Source organism: Leuresthes tenuis, unplaced genomic scaffold (genome assembly GCF_036924035.1).
Source record: "Leuresthes tenuis unplaced genomic scaffold, fLeuTen1.0.hap1 SCAF_15, whole genome shotgun sequence".
NCBI lineage: Eukaryota > Metazoa > Chordata > Actinopteri > Atheriniformes > Atherinopsidae > Leuresthes > Leuresthes tenuis.
The window spans coordinates 28080331-28100137 of record NW_027325369.1 but is presented as its reverse complement, the minus strand read 5'-3'; the positions used below and the strand labels follow the sequence as shown (position 1 = coordinate 28100137).

Below are 19807 nucleotides of genomic sequence, written 5' to 3'. Positions count from 1 at the left end.
TTATAATACAAAGACTTCAGAGAAAAAAAATGCATCAGAAGAGACAATAACTCATTCGATATACAAGTAACTGCCCCAGCTGGCTTGCTGCTGCACTGCAGAAGAGGAGGTGACAGGAGCAATGAAGGTAGGTAAACCATATGGTGAACAAGCTTGAAAGGTATTTAACTCACCTGTTTGAAGGATTGGTTAGTTAGCAGGTCCTGCCCAGGCAAGTCGGAGAGTGCAGAGAGACACAAAAAAAATTGAAAAACACATGCAAAGATTAGCACTTCAAGCTGGAGAAAAGGTGGTGGCTAAAGCAAAGAAGTACAACTACTGTATGCACACTACAAGCTGAAGCTAGGAAGCTCTCTGAGAAGAACAATCATCTGCTGTCCAGGTCATCAGGGGCTCATGAGATCTATGTCAGAGGCCAAACTCTCTCCGATACATATGTGAACCAAAACAATTTTCTAGTTTGGTTTCTGTCTTCTTAAAGAGTCATGACTGAGCGCTCTAATGTATTCTTTTGATTGCATCTACATCTGCCTTGACATGGAAAAATAAAACCATGAAAAATTACTGTGGTAGCTAATTCTACAGAGGGCAAATGTAAACAAAAGCCCATTTATAAAGAAAAAAATACATAATGTCATGTACAAACACTGCAATATTGTCCAGTTAATTTTGAACTGGATTCCTTTTCCAAATGGAAGTGAGCTGTCAAAGCCAGGGGTTTTTATGTGGCTATATCCATTGAGATCTGCATTTAAGCGTTGGCCTGTGCCAATAAAAACCTGCTCTGTATAAATAAATACCCACAGTAAATCACTGTCGGCAACAACCTCAAATGACCCATTACTCTTTAATAAAAGCTTGCAAAGAGATGTTGTGCTTTTAGCTGTCAGACTGCTTTCAAAGAAGGCTGTAAAATACATTATACAGGACTTCAACAATGGTAATGCCTCAACAGAGGCAATGTATTGCTATTCCATAGAGCCATAAAGCCTTCAATATAAACTGTGATTACTAAAAACCGATTAGGGCACATTAACGCTTCACTTAAACCAATTTAAAGGAGTGTAATATATCAGTTTGTGCAATTGCACCCAACATTATCACACGACAAGTGTGCAATTTACTTGTAGCACACAGGGGAGTAATTGCTACATACTGTATGGCACTGCCACAAGAGCACACATCCTGCAATTATCCTATTAGTTAGTCATTGGTTCGACATGAGTTACTGAATAGTCTCTTTATTTTAGGGCTCGTCTCACTGAAAAGTTTCCTGTTTTCATGTATCGTGACTCCTCATGACTTCAGTGTTAATAGTTTCCTCGGCATCGCCCTGATTCATGAGCCCACGAAGACCCAGTCAGTCCAGTCCCACAAATGCTCTGCAGATACTAACAGAAGCTTGAGCTTTCTGGCATCTCTACAATGAGGCATTCAGTAGAGAACAGCTGCCCACGTTTGCCTTGAGCTGGACCCGTAGCACTCCAGAAAGTCCTCTTAAAACATCCCATCCCCCTGCCCATCAAAAACACAGACTTTCCAGTACAAACACACTTGACTGCATGTCATATATGTATTCCAGACTATTGTAAACCACTGATAAATCCAGACCTGCTGTCTCTGATAAGCTGAAAACATCTTCTCTATGTCCTTAAGGTCGAGAATCTTGAAAGCTCTTAGGTCGTCAATGTCATTCCAGATGGTGCCATTGATCATATTCTGAAACAGGACAGAGGGACACAAAGGTTTAACATTTACACACAGGCATTGCTTCTGGATTATGTGCTGAAAGATGAACAGGTGTTTTTCATTTTAAGTCCAATAAAATCAACTAAATGACTCTGGACTCCATTTTAACTGTACAACTGGAGTAAAGTGCAACACTGTGGGTGATGAATGAACAGACTGAAAAAGGGTTGGCTACATCTGAGTATAGATCAGAGGGTCTGGTGATACTGGTCTTGTTGCTCTGAAATGGCTATGCCAATAGGAGCAGTGTGTAAACCTGACTTACCAGATGTTACACTGAACCATCTAGGAAATCCTCTGCAGGCCCAGTTTGGAAAATGGAAAATAGGTTTCAAAAACACCCAGCAGGTGATTGGATAATACATCTGTCGATCATGCTCGCAATCAAAGTTAAAGCAATCAGATCACTGAAGTTCCCCAAGCAGAGCCACTCAGGGAATAGTATCTGCCATTGTTGACTGTTGTGACACTGGAAACTCTTACATCCTTGTAGGGTGGATTAGCATATCTTTGTTGGATTTAGTGACCCTTAGTAGCTGACTTGCAGACTGCAACCATCCAATTACCCCTCTGCCCCACCCTCCCTTTCTAGGCCTGTGGGCTAAATTACAGAGGTATCTGAAAAAACAGGAGAGGTCCTCTTTAAGCTCAACTCAACTCTCTAAAGCTAATATTAGATTTGTCCCCTCTGGACTACTGTAGAAATATCAAAGGAAAAGAGAAGAAGTACTGGCCGTCTATAAATGGTTTGCACTTATCTGCCGCCTCTTCAGCCTTATGTTGATTCGACAAAGCCTTTCATATTCACCCATTCACATGATTGCTCATAGAGTGCTTCTTTTTTCATGTATGCAGTCTATATATAATATGCAGCGCTCTTCTCTACAATAACACATCGATGAACAGATGGGGCAATGTAGACAACTTGCGTCATGGACATGCTGGGGATCGAACCTAAAACTTTCCAGTTCTGAGGACGATATTCCCCAGTCAGTCTTACCATTAACACCTTTAATTATACTGTGTTAACCAAAGGATAAACTTTTAATATAGTTTCCCATTAAATTCCTAACAGCTTTGCATTCCATAGTCTGAGTAGAACTCTCTTGTGTTTGCAATGCCAACAGAAAAGGATGCTGTTAATGTTGATAAGTGTTCAGATTTTGAACAACCATGAATGTAGGTGTTGTTTCCACCAAGTAAGTTTTTTATTCTTTATCAATTGATCAATCTATTTTCTAACAGATGAAAAGCCTGAGTGAACTGTAGTCTCTCACCTCTCCAAGTTTGGCCCAGTTGAAGGATTTGAGGGGATGAGAAGGCTGAGGGATGGATTTTGTGTGCATGGTGCTATTAGAATTGAATGATGAGGGCATGGGTGGAGGTGGAGCTCCAAAAATGGGAGGGGCTCCAGGTGGAGGAGGCGGTGCTCCGGGCGGAGGGGGTGGTGGCGGGGGAGGTGGGCAACTGAATGGTAGAGGAGGCGGCGGTGGAGGAAATCCACCTGTTATAGGTGGTGGAGGTGGAGCCATGGGGCCACCAGGAGGGGGAAGGGGAGGCAGTAAGGACACACTGCCACCCTGCTGGAAGACAGATGGAGACAGTGTTATCATATGTCATAATTACGTCAAGGTTCAAGATTCTGCGCAAAGTGGCTAAAACTTTAATTTGATCAAAACGGTCTTGAAAAACTGAAATGAAACAAATTTTTTAATTAAAGAAAGGAAGACATAAGAGTTGAATGATTAGGTCACGCATCTTGAGCTTAGATGGACTCTAAGGTTGTTCCTCAGCGTCTGAATTTCTTTCACTCTAAAAGAGTTAAATATTGTTTACTTTCCAAAGAATTTGCTAAAGACATAAAACAACAAATATACTAAATTAAATATACCTGTTTTGCGGTCTTATTGCAAGTAAGACAGAGCTGTCACCTCTAAAGATACAGCGCAGGTGAATAGATTTGCTCTCTTGTGGAAGTTAGTTACCATGGTAACAAGGATGCAGTGTCCTTTTGATAAAATATTGTTTCAGATATGAAATAGGTATTCTTCAAACAAAATTTTCCAGCCTTGATCATCTCAGTTACATACTTTTCTTCCAGCTTTCATAGCTTTTTTCAGCATCCTCAAAGTAATTGACTTGCATAGATGGCGGTTTGTACTAGTGTACTACTTTGGTTTTTCCTGGTTTCTGTTTTGAAATTTTGTTCCATTACTTTAAAAGTTTATTTTCCTGAATAAGACTTGACAAAAAAAAAAAAAAAAATCCAGCCCAGTCCTAAAAGGACAGTCATCTCCAAAGAAAGGCAGCTGGGATTCAGCTGGGAGCAATCAACATGTCTTTTTTCTGGGATTTAGCACAGCTAATATAAAACAAAATGTGCAACCAGTAGCTGCTGACTGGCAAAAAAGTCCAAGGTGTTAGCCAATGTAATCTCAGTTCAATCAGCAGCGAGAAGCATAAACATGTGCAACAAGCAATCACATCTGTTTTTTTGGGCTTATTTAGAGGCAGCGTTGACAGTTCCCCTTTCTACAGTAAGCACAGCTAACTCCACTCTGAATGCAATGAAAGCTAATATTACCTCATTTTGAATAAAAGAGGAAACACGTATTATAAGTGCTATTCTCTAATGTTAAACTTTACAAAAAGCAGAAGAAAATCATATAAATAAACAAAGTACAAAAAGAAGCGCTGCTCACAGCTATGTCAGTGATGCGTGACGATAGATCCAAGACTTGCTCCCTGGCTGAGCGCAGCTCCACGCCCTCACGTTGTAGCTTGTCCTTCATCTTGTTCAAAGTCTTCATCATATCCTCCTTTTCCTGGGTCTTGGTCTCACACTCTCGCTCTTTTCTCTCCAGTTTACCTAGCAGCTCTACATGATCTGAGTGTTAACAAAAAGACAAAGAAATATTTTTATGACGAGGACTGTGATAATACGATGCATTCAGACCGGTGGGAAATGGATTCATGGAGATGAAAATAGTTTTTACCTTTCCTGAACTTCTCTGCCTGGTCTCGCCACAGTTTCACCTCATTTTCATTGACCAACCTGAGGGGCAGACGGACAAAGTTAAGCACACAAAAGCAGACAGAGTCTGACCAAGAATGTTCACACATAGGGGTCAACTGCACTCCAACCAAGTCAAGCCAGGCCATTCTGAGGGAGTTTAATCACTGGACTGGAAACCCATTGATCAGTGACACTAATCCTTGACTTCCTCAGATTGATCACAAACATTGACTGAGTTGATGCAGTTTGCTCTTTTAAGCTTTGTAGGACAAAATTAGTGCTTAAATAAATCCTGCTCGGAACTCTGTTACGTTTGGGTTTAAGTTTTTATTAACTGGTAACATATTATTTCTGGGACTTGGTTCAGCTTGAGGTTCAGGGTTAAACTGTTGCTCTGAAGCAACTGTGAGGTCAATAATGCGAGAATTTAGGTTAACAGTCAGCTGTTCATGGAAAACAGAAGTAAAAAGAAAATATTAGCAATGGGATGTTTTAAGGAGTTATTTGTGATGGTGAAAGATTGGAAAGTGACACCTTGAGCATCGATGGTAGCCGTGGCTGGAGTTGAGAGAACAGACATATTTCAGCAGCACTACTCACACAACACAAACAATTCCTAAAAAGCATGAGAGAAAGAGCTACTGCCCAAGCACTCTGGTGAGGTATCATTCTCTGTGATAATGATCCACACTTAACTGCTTAAAATCCATTCACACTAAGTTACACACAAGGCAATCCAAAAACAAAGCGGTCATAAATCAGTTTCAGGTCTTCAAAGTGCCCATGTTCACGAACAGAACTGTCAGAAGATGATTACAAAAATCAGCACTGCTTTAATTACAGTTGGAATCATTCAAAGACACACAATCTTTTCTTTATCGAATGATCAAATAAATACCTTTGCATAGCTGTGGAAAAATGTGATTTGTACAAAAGCGTTAATTTCAGGCCAGGCACACGTGTGAGTAGTCAGAGCCGTCGTCATGGTGACCGCAGATGATGAATGACTTCGTCTGCCAGTTGTTTTAACAGTTGTTTTAACGTGCCCCTCCTCCCTTTGAGCCGTCACGGCACGAGCCACAGGTTTTCACCCGTTAACCGTCAGTTGCCTCCGGCATACAGCCAACACAATGAGGAAATCTCAGTTCGTACACTCTTTTTCCAGGCATAATTTACTCCTACAGAGTTGATGGAAACACAATAAGATTTTGGCAGAGATGTGATGGATCTGTGAGGGGCAGGAATGAATGTTCGGGCTCAGGCGCAGCATCGCTCTCTGTGCGCTATTCAACAGAATTGCACTCAAGTGTACTGATTGCAAAAACAATGGTGGCTGAATTAGTGAACAAAGCAGAAGCTGGCAAAGGCCGAGGTGTACCACGCTACATGTTTTATGGTGCTTTCACCGCTGAGAATAAACACATTAATCACTGATCGTGAGCTTGGTTTAAACATAACATAACTGAGGAAAGTGGAGGAGAAGAAATATGGTGAAAGAAAGAATGACAGCCCGTCAGAAAGAGAAACTGAGGTGAAATGGTGAGAAAAACACACGCTAAAGCTCCAAATGTGATCTCTTAACACAACCTACACACCACACAAAATCCACTCTTTGGTTTCTAAACACAAGAGCATATTAGTTTCAAAATCCAGAGAAACCCCAACCACAAAAACCAGCAAATGCCAATGATCATTTGGAAAAAATTCTCTGAGCAACAGCCACAGTGACACATGCACAACTTCTACTTCCAGTTTGAAATGTTTCTTTACAAACGATTACTTCTCCCTGTCGTTTCTCACATGAACAAGAGTGCCTGCTTCGCCGCACCCAAACATGGCTGACTTGGCCGTCCAGCCCTGTTAATGCGATTAGAGCCATTTTCTTTTGATCTCTGGCTTTACGCTCAGAGTGAGGCTTCCTTCAATTCAGCCCTCAACCCCCTGCTGCTTCCTCCATATCACCTCTTCTTCCTGTGCAGCAACAATCCCTGCTCACATCACAAGCAATAAAACAGAGAGAATCCGGTCCTACACTTGCGAATACTGTAGGTTTCCTAAAGGTAAGGTTATTGCTCAGCTTGTTTTATCTAAGCGCTTCTCTTCCTTCTAGTCATACCTCTTGATGTTGACATCAGGCCTTGATCTTGATTCAGACTGATGCTGATTGGATCCATTCAACACAAGATTTTTCCAGAAATCAGAGGGAGTTTATAGCAATGAATGAAGATAAACTTAGAAAAGGCATAAAAGAAGTACTTGAACCACAGTGCACTGGCAATCCCATTACCCGTCTGGATCATGTACAGAACAGCGAATCATAAATCAACACTCACTAAAATAGAGCATTGTTCCTGAAATTCAGATATATTTAAGAAAAAAGCATCAGCACAAATGCTCAACAGTATTATGAGCAAATCCCGTGTCCACTGAAGTACTATATCTGTGAATCTACTTTTGTGTTTCTTCCACTTACATGCGAATAATGTTCTTCACACTGAAGTTGTCCAGAGGGGCGGCATCGGGATCCTCTCCTTTGTCGTCCTGAAGGACTATCTGCTGGAGGATCCTGTCTAAGAGCTGCCAGTGCTGCAGACTGCCACCTCCACGTTTATCTGAATGTGGTCAAAAGATGATATAAAAAATTAAACTCATTAGACATTTGCCAATTTTGTGAACCGCAGCTCAGTTATGATGAATCAGTTTACCTCAGATGCAGCACATGACAATAGAAAACCTCTACATATATAGTTTTATATTACTCACAGGGCATCTGAAGGCAGTGCTGGAGAATGGAGAGGAGGTGTGGATAGGAATCTGTGTGGCTCAATTTCTTCTTGACCAACTCAAACATGGCACCAGCACTCTTTGTGTCTACATGGGTCTGTTGAGGAAAAGAGAGAAGAAACACCCTTAAATGGTCATTACATTTGATAAGAGTTAAGTTTGACTTCTTTTGTTTCCATTCACACAGTGTAAGCTGAGCAGCCTCTTGCATTAATTTGAAATAGAAAGCTACTCACCATATCAAACCTTTTGGCCAGCTCCGAGTCATCTTCATTCCGCACCATCTCAAAGAAGTCCAAATGCCTTAAAGGAAAGGAGAAGGCATTATGTTTCTGTACCTTAACCTTTGAGAGAACTGAACAATGTCAAAGTTCTCCACCCAGAACAGAGTTATATTACTTATACACACTCTGAATGGCAATGGAATTAAGAATTTGTTCAAAAATAAATATCAATAACCTATTACTGCATTAAACAACAAAGTAAAATACACATTAGACGTGCTTCAGCAGTTTTATAACTGGAAAAGAATAAGTGTACAGAAAAACGATTCTGTAAAAAACTTTAAGATAAGACACAGTATTGCCAGTGACAACAATAACAATAACAATAAGAAATCAGTTGAGAAGATGATCACACACCTGTCCAAAGTGGCGTTTTCATGCTCTCTGAGTTTGTCGATGACTGGCTGGATGCCCAACATTAGGAACTCGTACCTTAGATGGAGGCGGAAGTCCAGGTTGTCCTGAAAATTAAATGCCAAACAATAAGAGAAGACATAATCACAACTGTATGGATATATAATTGGCATTAATGTGATGCAACCTGTCAGGTTTTCAAAAAAACATTATATATTTATTTAATTGATCTATTCCTTGTAGGTTGACAATTTTGCAGTTTAGAGGAGGTTATTTGTCAGATTATTTAAATTACTCTTAAGTGTAAATAAATTAAATCTTTTTCTCAAACTGGGAATCTATATTCAATTTAGTTATGCCTGGATGTGTTAAGACTGGGTTTAAAGGGCATGTGGCAGTGTCTGCACACCTCTCCAGCTCCTGCATTGAGGACAGCATTGATGAAGGACATGATGGCGGTCTTTAAGTTAACTTCATCTCTGTATCGGCCTGTACTTCGGTCCAGCTCATTCAGCAGTGTCTAGATAGTCAGGACAGATAGGAAAGTTAGTCAGCGAGTATGTTTGAACTAAATGCATTTCAATGCTGTAATCTTCAGGCACATGGTACATAAGAGATAGAAGGAGAACCCCAGTGAACGGATGCTGAAATCTTTACTTAACAACTTTTTCTAACACAACAGCGAAGAGAACAAGGTAACACAGGGTCACTGTTCTGTTCCCAAACTCTTTGCTACCTTGTAAACTATCCCTTAACATGCTTCAGCAGCTTAATCATAACTCAAACCAACACTAAACAGCCTCATACATTCTTAATCATTCAGCTCCTGTAGTGTTTGCTTATCCTGAGGTGGCATGATTTACCGCATACCCCCAAGGGACATGCATGATGTGGCTTGTTGACTCAGTCCAGCTACTTACTAAAGAACTCTGCATGCTGTGACCTCCATAAGTTTCAATGTCCTCACCTGTCTCTAATATGGATTGTATGTTGACCTAACCTGAGGCCAACCGTATGAGGTACTGCAATACAAGTACTCAACTTTTCACAGCTTGATTTATCAGAGTATTATCCTGAAAAGTTGTGTCTACGCTATGTCTCCTGCAAGCTACTTAATTGTGTTTGTACAACATGACCCAAAATAACACGAATGTGGCAACTCTTAACCTCAATTATTTTTGATAATTTCAGCATTCTGTACCTGGAAGCGAGTCCTCTCAGCAGCATACTTCTGATAATGTGCCATGGCCTGCAGAACCTTTTTATGCCCATCAGGCACCAGGCAAACAGCCCCAAGAATCTCAAGCACGGCCACTTTAGTCTTGACGTTCTCCGTCCGCAGACTCTGTGAAATGGTATTGATGCTCTGAGGGTGGGCCAGGACGTGGGCACGGCCCTGCGAGTTGTTCATCAGGGCCTTGATGCAGCCAATAATGGAGGTGTGCACGCGGCTCTCTGACGTCTCATAATCCATGCTGCGCAGGAAGTTGAGGAGGCAGGTTAGGCCATCAAGTTCAATGAAACGTGTGACGAACCTGAAGGTGGAGAGGACAAATAAAAATCCAAAGTCAGGGAAAATATGATAGGAAAAAATGAAATAAAGAAAAATAGAGGGAGATGAAGGGTAAATTAAAATATAGTTCTATAGTTTTGTCATTTGTTATTGGGCTATATTCTCTGTGGACAATCAGTGTTGGTGCAAAATCTTTTAACAATCCAGTGGTTTTTAATTCAGTCTGGAACAAAGCTGTGGACTGACATTTCCATCCACAAAGGACCACTGGCCAAAAGTACTGCAACTGCAATATAAAAACATATTTAAGCAGTTTTTAGATCTATATCTTACAAATGTCCTGGCTGACTTAGTAATAAAAGGATTTCTGTGTTGTGCCTCCATAAAGCTGGAGATTCACAATGGACCTTTACTGCCTGAACATGCCAACACACCCACATATTTCATTTGATTTATTTTCTTTACACCAACATTTTAATTAAAAGACCACCAAACATTAACAAACACCAGCTTCACACATATAACTTTAAAACCTGACAATCCAAGTTCACAGAGGCTCCTGCTCACAGCGCTCATTAGATTAACTAATTAGAAAGCAGTGAGTCATTGACCTCTTTAGGAGGGAAGCGACAGGCAGGACATGTAAACATTGAAGGATGTCACATCCAGTGAGCACAGTGTGTGCTCACTTGTAAATGACCTTCCTACTCAGGAAGATTCCAGACAGGCCTCATGAATTGATTCAAACAAATAAGGGTTTGTAAGATGGAGAGAAGAACACAGAGGAGGCAAAGACATACAGAGGGGGAGAAAAGAGGGATGGAGTGACAGGGACAGAGAGGGCAAAAGGGACAAAAGGAGCAGAAAGTTGAAATCTAATTCTACTCAGTGTCATAAATGCATTGTTTTGATGATATTAGAAGTGTGCAGTCCAAGTTCAGTTCCATCATACTGCAGTCTTAGCACGAACACAAGTAGTAAGATTGCAAAAAATGTAAATCATCTCACTAACATCATTTAAATTGCTCAGTGTAATCAGTCCCAGATCTCCAGCAGATGCTTGCATAAACGCACACAAACTTTACCTGGCACAGACATGCCTCTGATTTCCTGGACGCGATCAAGAAGATCCACATGAATGCATGCATACAATCAACCATTCTTAGCTATGCATTGACATCTTAGCAATCACACACACACACATCCTTTCAGCAGACAATGTGCTTCTTGTTTGAGTACAGATGCTGCAGTCTCCACTCTGCACCAAGATGGCAAAAATAAATGCAATGTATTAGATATGACTTGATTTAGATTTAACACAGACATTGGATTTAGACCAATGAAGAACTGATCCAACTGTAATAGATACACATTTTATACTAGTGACAAGTGCTTGGCCAGCACAGAAAGCAGCAATAGCCGTATGCCTGCTCATGAAGTGAGGGCCCACCTCTGGGAGAGGCTTCATAGTGGAAGAGAAATTAAGCCGAACATCTTTGTGATTAATGTATGGAAAGCAGAGGGTGAGAGATGTTGGTCTTGGAGTCTGGGTTCAAAAGGATGGACGTGTTTCAAGGCTTTGCACGCTGCCTGCTTCGCTTCACTCTGCCGAATCACCGACAACTTGCCAGGAAACACATACACACAAGCACAAACTACATACCATAACCTGACTCATATGTCTGAGTTTATATATGGGAAGTGGATGGACAGAAATTTGCAAAAGTATGCATATATGGCTCCTTAAAGAACATTCACCTGAGACCAATCCTCTGCACCAATAACTAAACCTAATGAGCCAACATCCAACAATTCTCTACTCCTCTTCCTCAGCTCTTCATGTTCTCTCCAGTGAGCACTTGAATCAAGTAATCCAATCTCTTCTGACTCTAGAGTCCCCTCTTGTCTTTTCCTATCCTGACATTCACGCTCAGCCGACTGGCAAGCAGGTCATTCCTTTTTTTTTTCCTCTCAACAGTGCTGCATACTTTAAAACCCACTGGAGTTCCAGACAGCAAGAGCTCAACTACTGCTGCATGCTAAAAGAGCAGAGGCAGAGCTCCTGAACAATACTCAAGGTAAGCCAACCATACACACAAAAACAGACACATCAAGATCTTCAGACAAAAGAAAAAAGTAGGCAGTAGAATTTGGAATCAGATGAGACTAAAGAAAAGTGACGAGCACTTTAAGGCCAGGTTAAGTTTGGTCAAAGGTAATGTTAGGTTAGCAGCAGATCAAAACTTAAAGAAAGCCAGGGGATGTTTTCCTTTTATTGCATAATTAAATGATTGCCAATGTTAGCTGTCTTTGAGGGTCATGCAATTTCCATTAATCTAAAAAGCGGAAAACCCCACAACCAGAGGCAGACGATATTCCTAATGAGCAGGACAGAGAGGAAAACTAATCCAGATGCTCAAATTTAAATTCTAAACTTGAGCCCAGCTAAAAGGATTTTTTTTTAAGGTTTTAACTGCACAGGCGAAACTTTCTTCTTTTTGAACTGAGGATGACCCCTGTGTGGCAGACAGACTGCCTCAAAGCTTAACCACACAAACTTATCCAAGTCCTGCACTTCCACACGCACAAACTCAAGTGATCATGTGCTCCCCTGAGCCTCTCTTCGGCTCTTCATATCATCACCACATTCGTACACACTTACACCCACTCACCTACATCCAGGGACATGCGCATGCATATACACACACACGTGTCGTTCTACTATAAAAGGGCCAAAATGTGAGTGGGACCCCTGGAGGGTTTTCAGAGGTGCCGATTAAAGCTAGCTGATTGAGGTGGCTGCAGGACGTGGAGGGGAAGTCATTCGATATCAGCACAGCTCTCACTCAAATAAATTTTACTTGTGAGGCCTGGTATATAACTGAGGTAAAATAAAGTCTGAACAAAGGACAACACACATAAAACTGACACATATACAGAATACAATAAAACTTCTGGCCAAGGCACACATCTGTGATAAATATATGTAAAGTTTTTCATGGCATGGACAGAATGGCTCTTGTGAACTAAGTTTATTGGCAAATCCACAGGGAGCAGACCATGAATGTATATGTGTTGGTCAGTTAGTCTCAAGTGGGCCCTATTATTATAATAACTATAATAAAGCCAGCAACACATAGCACTGCAATCCTGTAACAATGACAGAATTAAAACTGCCCATTTCACTCTAGATCGCAGCATATCTTGCAAAAAATAAGATCATACTGTTTTAAATATAATTAAAAAACAGCAATGGAGACCACAATTTTTGTTTTTCCCCACAAAATAAATTAAACAAAAAGTAAAAGTTGACTTCTTTTTGCAACTTCAGGCGTTGCTCCCTGTTGGCCATTAGAAATAATGCAAGTTTGAGGCATTTCTGGCGTAATCTCATTCATTACGTTTTGATTTTCTGAAATAGAAAAAAACAAATGCTTGAATGTAATAAACAGAAGGAAGGTACTGACGAGTAATACCACTACTACTAATAAAAAAAGAGATCTCATGGTTAACGTCATGAGTTTAAGGAAACATTGTAGGAGAAATTTGTTTGACGTGTTCTTATCATGCCGCTTCACAGAGGATATATCATAAATATCATTATCGATGCTGACAATAAAAAAAAAAAAAAAAAATATATGTATTTTTAAAAAACTAATCTGCATCACATTTACTTTCATAAAGGATGGTACAGTGGATCTAATGCTAAAGAATATACTAAAGCAAACCCTGAAGTTTCTTTCCTTAAAATCTGAAGAAATTGTCCAGCTTTTAAAATGGCTCCAACTGGATCATAGGATCCTTAGTTAAAAAGACCATTCAGGTGGACGTGCAGACTTTAAGTGGAAAGAGGACCCTGAGGAATACTTGCCAGCAACTATTGGCTGTGTCATATCATAACTAAAATGTTCACTATATCACTATATCCCCTAAACAGTTTCCATCCAATTTGCCAATTTGGCTAATTCAACCATGCTTTGTATTTTCATCTTTAAAGAAGCAGTGTGTTAGAGATCTAGCAGCGTAGTTGCAGACTGCAACGAACTGAATACTAGCCTCCCTCTTTAAACCTTTCTGTAATGCCCACCTGGCCCTCGCTCTTTTAATTTCCCCCTTCAATGCTAAATGTCAAGGGGGTAGAAATATAACTTCTGAGCGAAACAAAACACATCAGTCCATCCAAGAGTCTTTAAAGGTGTGATGCTCCATTCTCCCACTTATGTGTTTTGTAATATGTGAAAACAGAAAACTCGCTCTCTGTTAAGCGAAACCTTTGAAAGATGCAAGAGATTTAGCGGCAAAATATTTGGAAGAATAATATCTGCATGTGTTGGTAGTGGATCGTCCAACGGGTTATTGAAACAGGAGCATAGGGAACAGCTACAGACGGCTCAAGTCAATATTCTTGCTGGAAGAGAGCTGCAGAAACAATGTCCAGACTGCTGCCTTGGGAAGCATTGCGCTGCTCTACTGACATGACTCTTGGACTGCAGTGCATTGTGGGCCAGCACGGCCTCAGTGACCTGAAAGGAAATCTTTGTTTTCTGCCCTCCTGCAGTAATTTCACAACTGAAATGGCAGCGATTGAAGGATGTCACATCAACATGGAAGAATGCACATGCAGAACTCATCAAGATGAACATAAACATTGGTGCAGATGTGCAGATAATTTGGCAGGTCAGCAGTTTTGTAAGTACATTTTACTGCATAACTAAAATACCTCAGTGAGTGTGCATATTCAAATATTTAGAAGCTAAATTGAAGTGAACACCAGGTTGTGTATATATCATTTGACAGCATGGCTGGAGCAGCTTGCTTTTGCTCATCAACCCCCCACATGCATGTTTTGGTTTAGACTCAGCTTTATGTGAGTAAACACACAAACCCAGCTCAATTTGACAGGTCATAAACGGAACAAAAACCACAGGAAAAATACATTGGATAAATTGGAAATGGTGAAAATGCCTCCTTATCTCTATGCTGTTTTGAATAAATAACACATATGTGCCATTAAATTATTCAAATTATAATAAGTTTTAAATACAATTTTTGGTTGATGGAAAATTAAGTGCAGCATCGGGGGTCAGTCAGGAGACACGGGGTGCTGGTAAAGAGCGCTGATTGGTTTGGCCACATGTAGACGCACCTGATATCCGATTATGATCCTGCAAAAAGCCTCTGGCCATGCAAATGACCATTTGAATAAAAGGTACAACAAAGAGTTTTTACATGAGAAACTGTAGAAAGCCTGTCAACGTTTGACTTGCTCTGGCAGAATGCATCCAGCCCTCCACCCAACGTCTGTCAAGTCAGACCGATTATGACCATTTCTCTGATACAGTATGGAGAGGATTCGATACACGACTGTAGTCAGGGGTCAGACATGTAAACCTGAACACACGACATCGGTGACAGATTTGTCCAATATTATGATATGAAGCTGAGGCTTTTTGATGAAAAAGTAAGTGGTGCCATGAACTCTGCAGTTTAGCTTTATTAACCGAATACCGTTCTGTAGCTATTGTAAAGCAAGTGCATTGCTCTATTACGAATGGGTAAAGGTTAAAGATTACCACTATAGTTTGATAAAGTCAAAACAGTTACACAGTGAGGTTGGAGAGATTTGGAACTGGCCCAGCTTTAAATAACCCTGCAGCCTGTTCATATCATATGCTATATACAGTAACATACCAAAGAACATGACTGAAACATATCACCTTGTCATTTCAATTATCAGCCTGTATGTGTGTGTGCCTGTGTTTGTGTGTGTGTCTGTGTGACAACCGTGGGTGGCTTGTTGACAATGTGTTCTTTTTGTGCGCTCTGCCTGGCACCCTGCATACCCACCATGTGTTTGGGTCTGCAGAGCAAGCTGAAGGCAACAAGGGCCCCTCTTCAAAACCAGGCCCAGCTGCCTCTGTTAAATGCCAGAGGGAAGGCGGGAGGGAGGCAGCTATGAATCAAAGCTGAATAAAGACAGACAGCACCACGTCTCACATGACACAACCATAAAAAACAGCATGCAAACCCACAGAAGAAGACATAAATGACCCATAAAGCTGGTAAGATGGTCAGATATCTCCCAGACATCTAGGTTTAAAGCCATCTTTTTGCCTCAGACACCCATTTGTCACAGAGGTGACAAAGGCAGGATAATAACACACCTTGCCCTGGATTTCCCTTAACACCCATAATCAATGGGACACACCTGCTACCCACATCAAAGTTACAGTACTGAAGAACATCTGCGTGTTAATGAGCCATAACTCAATCTGCGAAGAACAACACGGGTGCAGGTGCATCACTGTGGAGTGTTGATTGAGCCATTACAGGCATCTTTAATGAGGAAAATTAACTGAATAAATTACAAAGAGTAACAGACTAACAGAGCAGAGGAGACACCTCAAATGATCAAAATAGTGGTGACCTGCAGAATCTGAAACTGAAGAAGCCATTTTCCCTGTGCACATGCTGTCCAAGCTGTACAATACAACAATTACTGCTGAAAAAGGAAACATTCTCAATTCACTACATTGTGAAAGTAATCAAAATATTGCCCCTTTACCAATTCTTGCTAAATTACCACAATGCAGTAAAATTGCATTTTTATAAATGAGCAACATACAAAAATAATGTCACCTAATTGTTAGTAAAGGGAAATAGTTCCAAAACAAGATTTTCTTAAATTGTGTAATCAAACGCAGATTGATTTCAGTTTTCACTTAGTCAGGAAATTAGTTAAGCAACAGCTGAATATAAAATCACTGTAAGTCACTGTGCCAATAGGACCAAACCAATAGGAAATACCTGAAGGTGCAATACCACTGAAAGCCACTGGATGATGGCTCAAGACTTCTCTGGCTCCAAGTAACTAAAATTTCAAGTTTTGCACTGGCAGTGTTTCCATTTTGGGATTTTGTGAACAGATTTAGTGACATTTCAAAATGAGAAAATATTTGAAACATTCTTTCTACTTCTAACTTTGACTGATTATTGTACATGTAAATACAGTCAAAGTCACAGCACAAACATTGTCTTTGTGTGGTGATTTGGTCGGGAAATGGTGCAGTTTTAGAGAGCAGAGCAACAGAGCAATGATTGCATGTTGACAAAAAGTCTTCATGAGTCTCTTAGAACCACATTAAGAGATTCATTGTTTTTGGTGATAGTTAACATTAATGCTCTCTGGAGATGCACATACATGTTTGCTCAGGTCACTAGTGGATCACTAGATTTTTTGTTTTCCACAGTTTTGCTTCGATGAAATACTGGCTTGTTCTTCAGTTGACTGGACAAACTGAAGCTCAACAGACACTTTGATGCGCCTAGAATTAGCCAAACAAAACTTTGATGAGTTTTTTGCAGTGGCTGAACAGCTCACCTCTTTTATAAGCTCAATTTGTGTTATTTATCATAATTTGAATTGCTGTTTTTTTTAATCCATGGTAAAAATCAAAACAACATATCTGCATAACATTATACTACATATTTGCAGCTCTGCTTCATGAATGACACTGGATATCAAAACAACCCGATAAACCGGACGCTAATAATACATGACGAAATAAGAGATGACGAAAATACAAACGCAGCCATGCATACACACACTTGGCCTACAAACACACAACCCAGACATGACCCTGACTTCAAAGCTGCCCTCAGTTTTTGTCACTCTGCACATTAGGTCTATCACTTTATAGCTCCCCATGAGAAAACTCAACAGCCCCACTTTAGTCCAGACCAATGCATCATTAGAGTGGAACAGGCTAATGGACTGCTACAAAAGAACTACTGATGGTGAGAGGGAGCTGGTTTGTATAAGTGGGATGTCCAATGTCCTTGAATGTTTCTTTGTGGTGATGAGAGAGGTTTAACAGCAGCTGATGACAATGTCAGAGGAGAAGAAAGCAAAACTGTTGGTCTAAAAATATCTTTAATAAGTTGCATTTCAGGCAATTAAATATGAATCATTCCTAATTACAAGAGAAACATTTTATGGAAAGGAAATCTCTCCAGTAGCATGTTACATTATTAGCTGTAATTAGTTTGTGTCATAAAACCTCAATAGGTCAAACTGCAAGAATGCTTGAATGTGTGCCATGTAATGCAGGGCTGTGTGCTGTCTGCAGCAGAGGAAAATAGCAGTCAGTAATTAGACAAGGACATTCACTCACCTCATTGGCTGGGTTCGAAGCGCTGTTTTCAGATCTTCCACAACCTTGTTCCTCATTTCCATTTCCTCCTCATCAAAGGCGAACAATGTCTGCATCTGATGAGAAATGCAGATGTTAGCTAAAAATTGATTGGCTTTATTTTAATTGTGGCTTTACTGTGGGTGCAACTGCTACTTAGTGGCAGAGTTGTGTCTACTAACGCTGAATGTTAATCTGTAGCAGACAGCAGCAGCCCTTCTTTACATTTCAAGTAAGGGCACTTGTCAATTAGATCTAGTACATATAATCAGAATCTCATTACTAAGCCAGTGTTTCAGGCACCAAAAAACAAATAGTGTGCATTTTCCCTCTTTCAGTGTCACTTCTTTCAAAAGAACTGTTTGAAGCCGAATAACATGCCAAAATAAGTCATCCAGACAATTAGCTCTAATCAAGCTTACTACAAATGGGGCAAAAAAAACATTTAAACCACTGTTAGTGTTAATGCATCTCTGCGTCACTTAAAAGCTTTCGTCAATAACACCAAAGAGCTGCTGCGCTCCCATTAGTCACGGCTTCTGTTTAGTCTCTCCAGGCGTTTTCCGTGGCAGCTCACTGCCAAATGCTCAAATTGTGTACGTTTCAGCAGTGGAGTATGCTTATCATAGCAATGCCAATTCACTTGCCTAAAAAAAAAAGAAGAAATGTTTGCTTAAAAATTTGCTTTTTTTTTTTTATCCCTAGAGGGGCATCCAGGTTCATGTTGGGTGCTAATTCAGTATTTCATGGCATTAAAGAACTTTGTGGATGGACAGCACTTTGCTATATCATATAGCTAACTGAAAGCTGACCTTATGTTTGACTAACAACTTCACTTTGTCCAGTGTGAGAGAATGTTTAATCTAGAAACAGTCAAAACATTCATCGCGTCAACTTAGTCTCAAGTCCAGATGGTTTGGGAAACCTGAGCCAAAAGGTAAAGGCTCTGGCTTCTGTTGCTCTAATATGCTCATAGTGAATGGGAAGTTGGACACCACAAGTGTTGGGGAGAGTGAATGATTTGGTCGTGCTGTGAGCCAGTTCCCCATGTCAACGAGTCTAGCCAAAAGGCTCCTTCCTACATCTGCTATTTGTAAGCTCATTCATACCTGTGGCCAATAAGCACACAAGGATACCATTACGGCCTGTTGGTAAACCAGCAGACGGTATTTCCCTAAATCCTTATTAAGGGAAGTGCCCCCTAGAGTCAGAACTATGCCTTTGAGCTAGTCAGAACATTGTTAACTGAGTGATGAGTGCGGCTCATCTAAATCTTAATTTGGACCATATGGATCACGGATGCACCAACTCAAGAGAATGCCTTCAATACAAATGAGGAAAAACAAATAGTGTTGCCAAAAGGTAATACAAAGCAAAACCAAAACTAAAGCTTAAGCAAAAGTAATCTGATGAACATAAAGCCAAAGTAACATCTCAAATGGTTTTTGTTTGATGTTCCAAATTATTTGAGGGGCTGAAAAAGAAAGGTTTTTAAATAATAATGATAATACTGTCAAGTTTTAAAAGACTTACAATGTTATTTTCAAATAACGTTTAGGTTTTATAAGGCTTTTCAAAAGGAAAAATTAGGTTTTATAGTTTTAGTGTGGAGACATAAATGCAATATAATATTCTTAACTATGTTTTTAGTAGAACTACTTCAAGAGAGGTACTTATACAGTTTTCATGGGCTCAATTAGTTGCAATTAACTTTTTGTGCTGTTAGATGTCACTACATTGTGCACAATAGGCTTTTCATATCTTAAAGTCACAAAACATCAACTAACAACGAGTTGCTATCTTATCTTTATAATCAATCTAGGGGGGGGGGGGGGGGGGGTAAATTGTTTGTGAGTCCCTGTTTCATGCTTATAAAGCAAATATGTCATGGCTGAGGTCAAAGTGAATCATCTCA

At 40.2% G+C, this 19807-nt stretch overlaps 1 protein-coding gene across 8 annotated transcripts in view; it reads right to left on the bottom strand.

Annotated features, from left to right (window-relative positions):
• daam2 (dishevelled associated activator of morphogenesis 2) overlaps nt 1-19807 on the bottom strand; it is a 101602-nt gene that overhangs the window by 19276 nt on the left and 62519 nt on the right. For 2 of the 8 annotated variants that reach the window (XM_072366029.1, XM_072366030.1), the window contains exons 5-17: nt 17875-17969; nt 9389-9722; nt 8597-8707; nt 8191-8294; nt 7786-7852; nt 7529-7646; nt 7239-7377; nt 5300-5323; nt 4746-4804; nt 4452-4636; nt 3027-3332; nt 1612-1719; nt 174-203 (exon numbers count right to left, since the gene is read on the bottom strand). In XM_072366029.1, coding sequence (XP_072222130.1) covers nt 174-203; nt 1612-1719; nt 3027-3332; nt 4452-4636; nt 4746-4804; nt 5300-5323; nt 7239-7377; nt 7529-7646; nt 7786-7852; nt 8191-8294; nt 8597-8707; nt 9389-9722; nt 17875-17969 — 1680 coding nt within the window. The remainder of the gene's footprint in view (nt 1-173; nt 204-1611; nt 1720-3026; nt 3333-4451; nt 4637-4745; nt 4805-5299; nt 5324-7238; nt 7378-7528; nt 7647-7785; nt 7853-8190; nt 8295-8596; nt 8708-9388; nt 9723-17874; nt 17970-19807) is intronic. The other 6 variants (XM_072366031.1, XM_072366034.1, XM_072366032.1 and 3 more) reach the window with 6 other exon arrangements.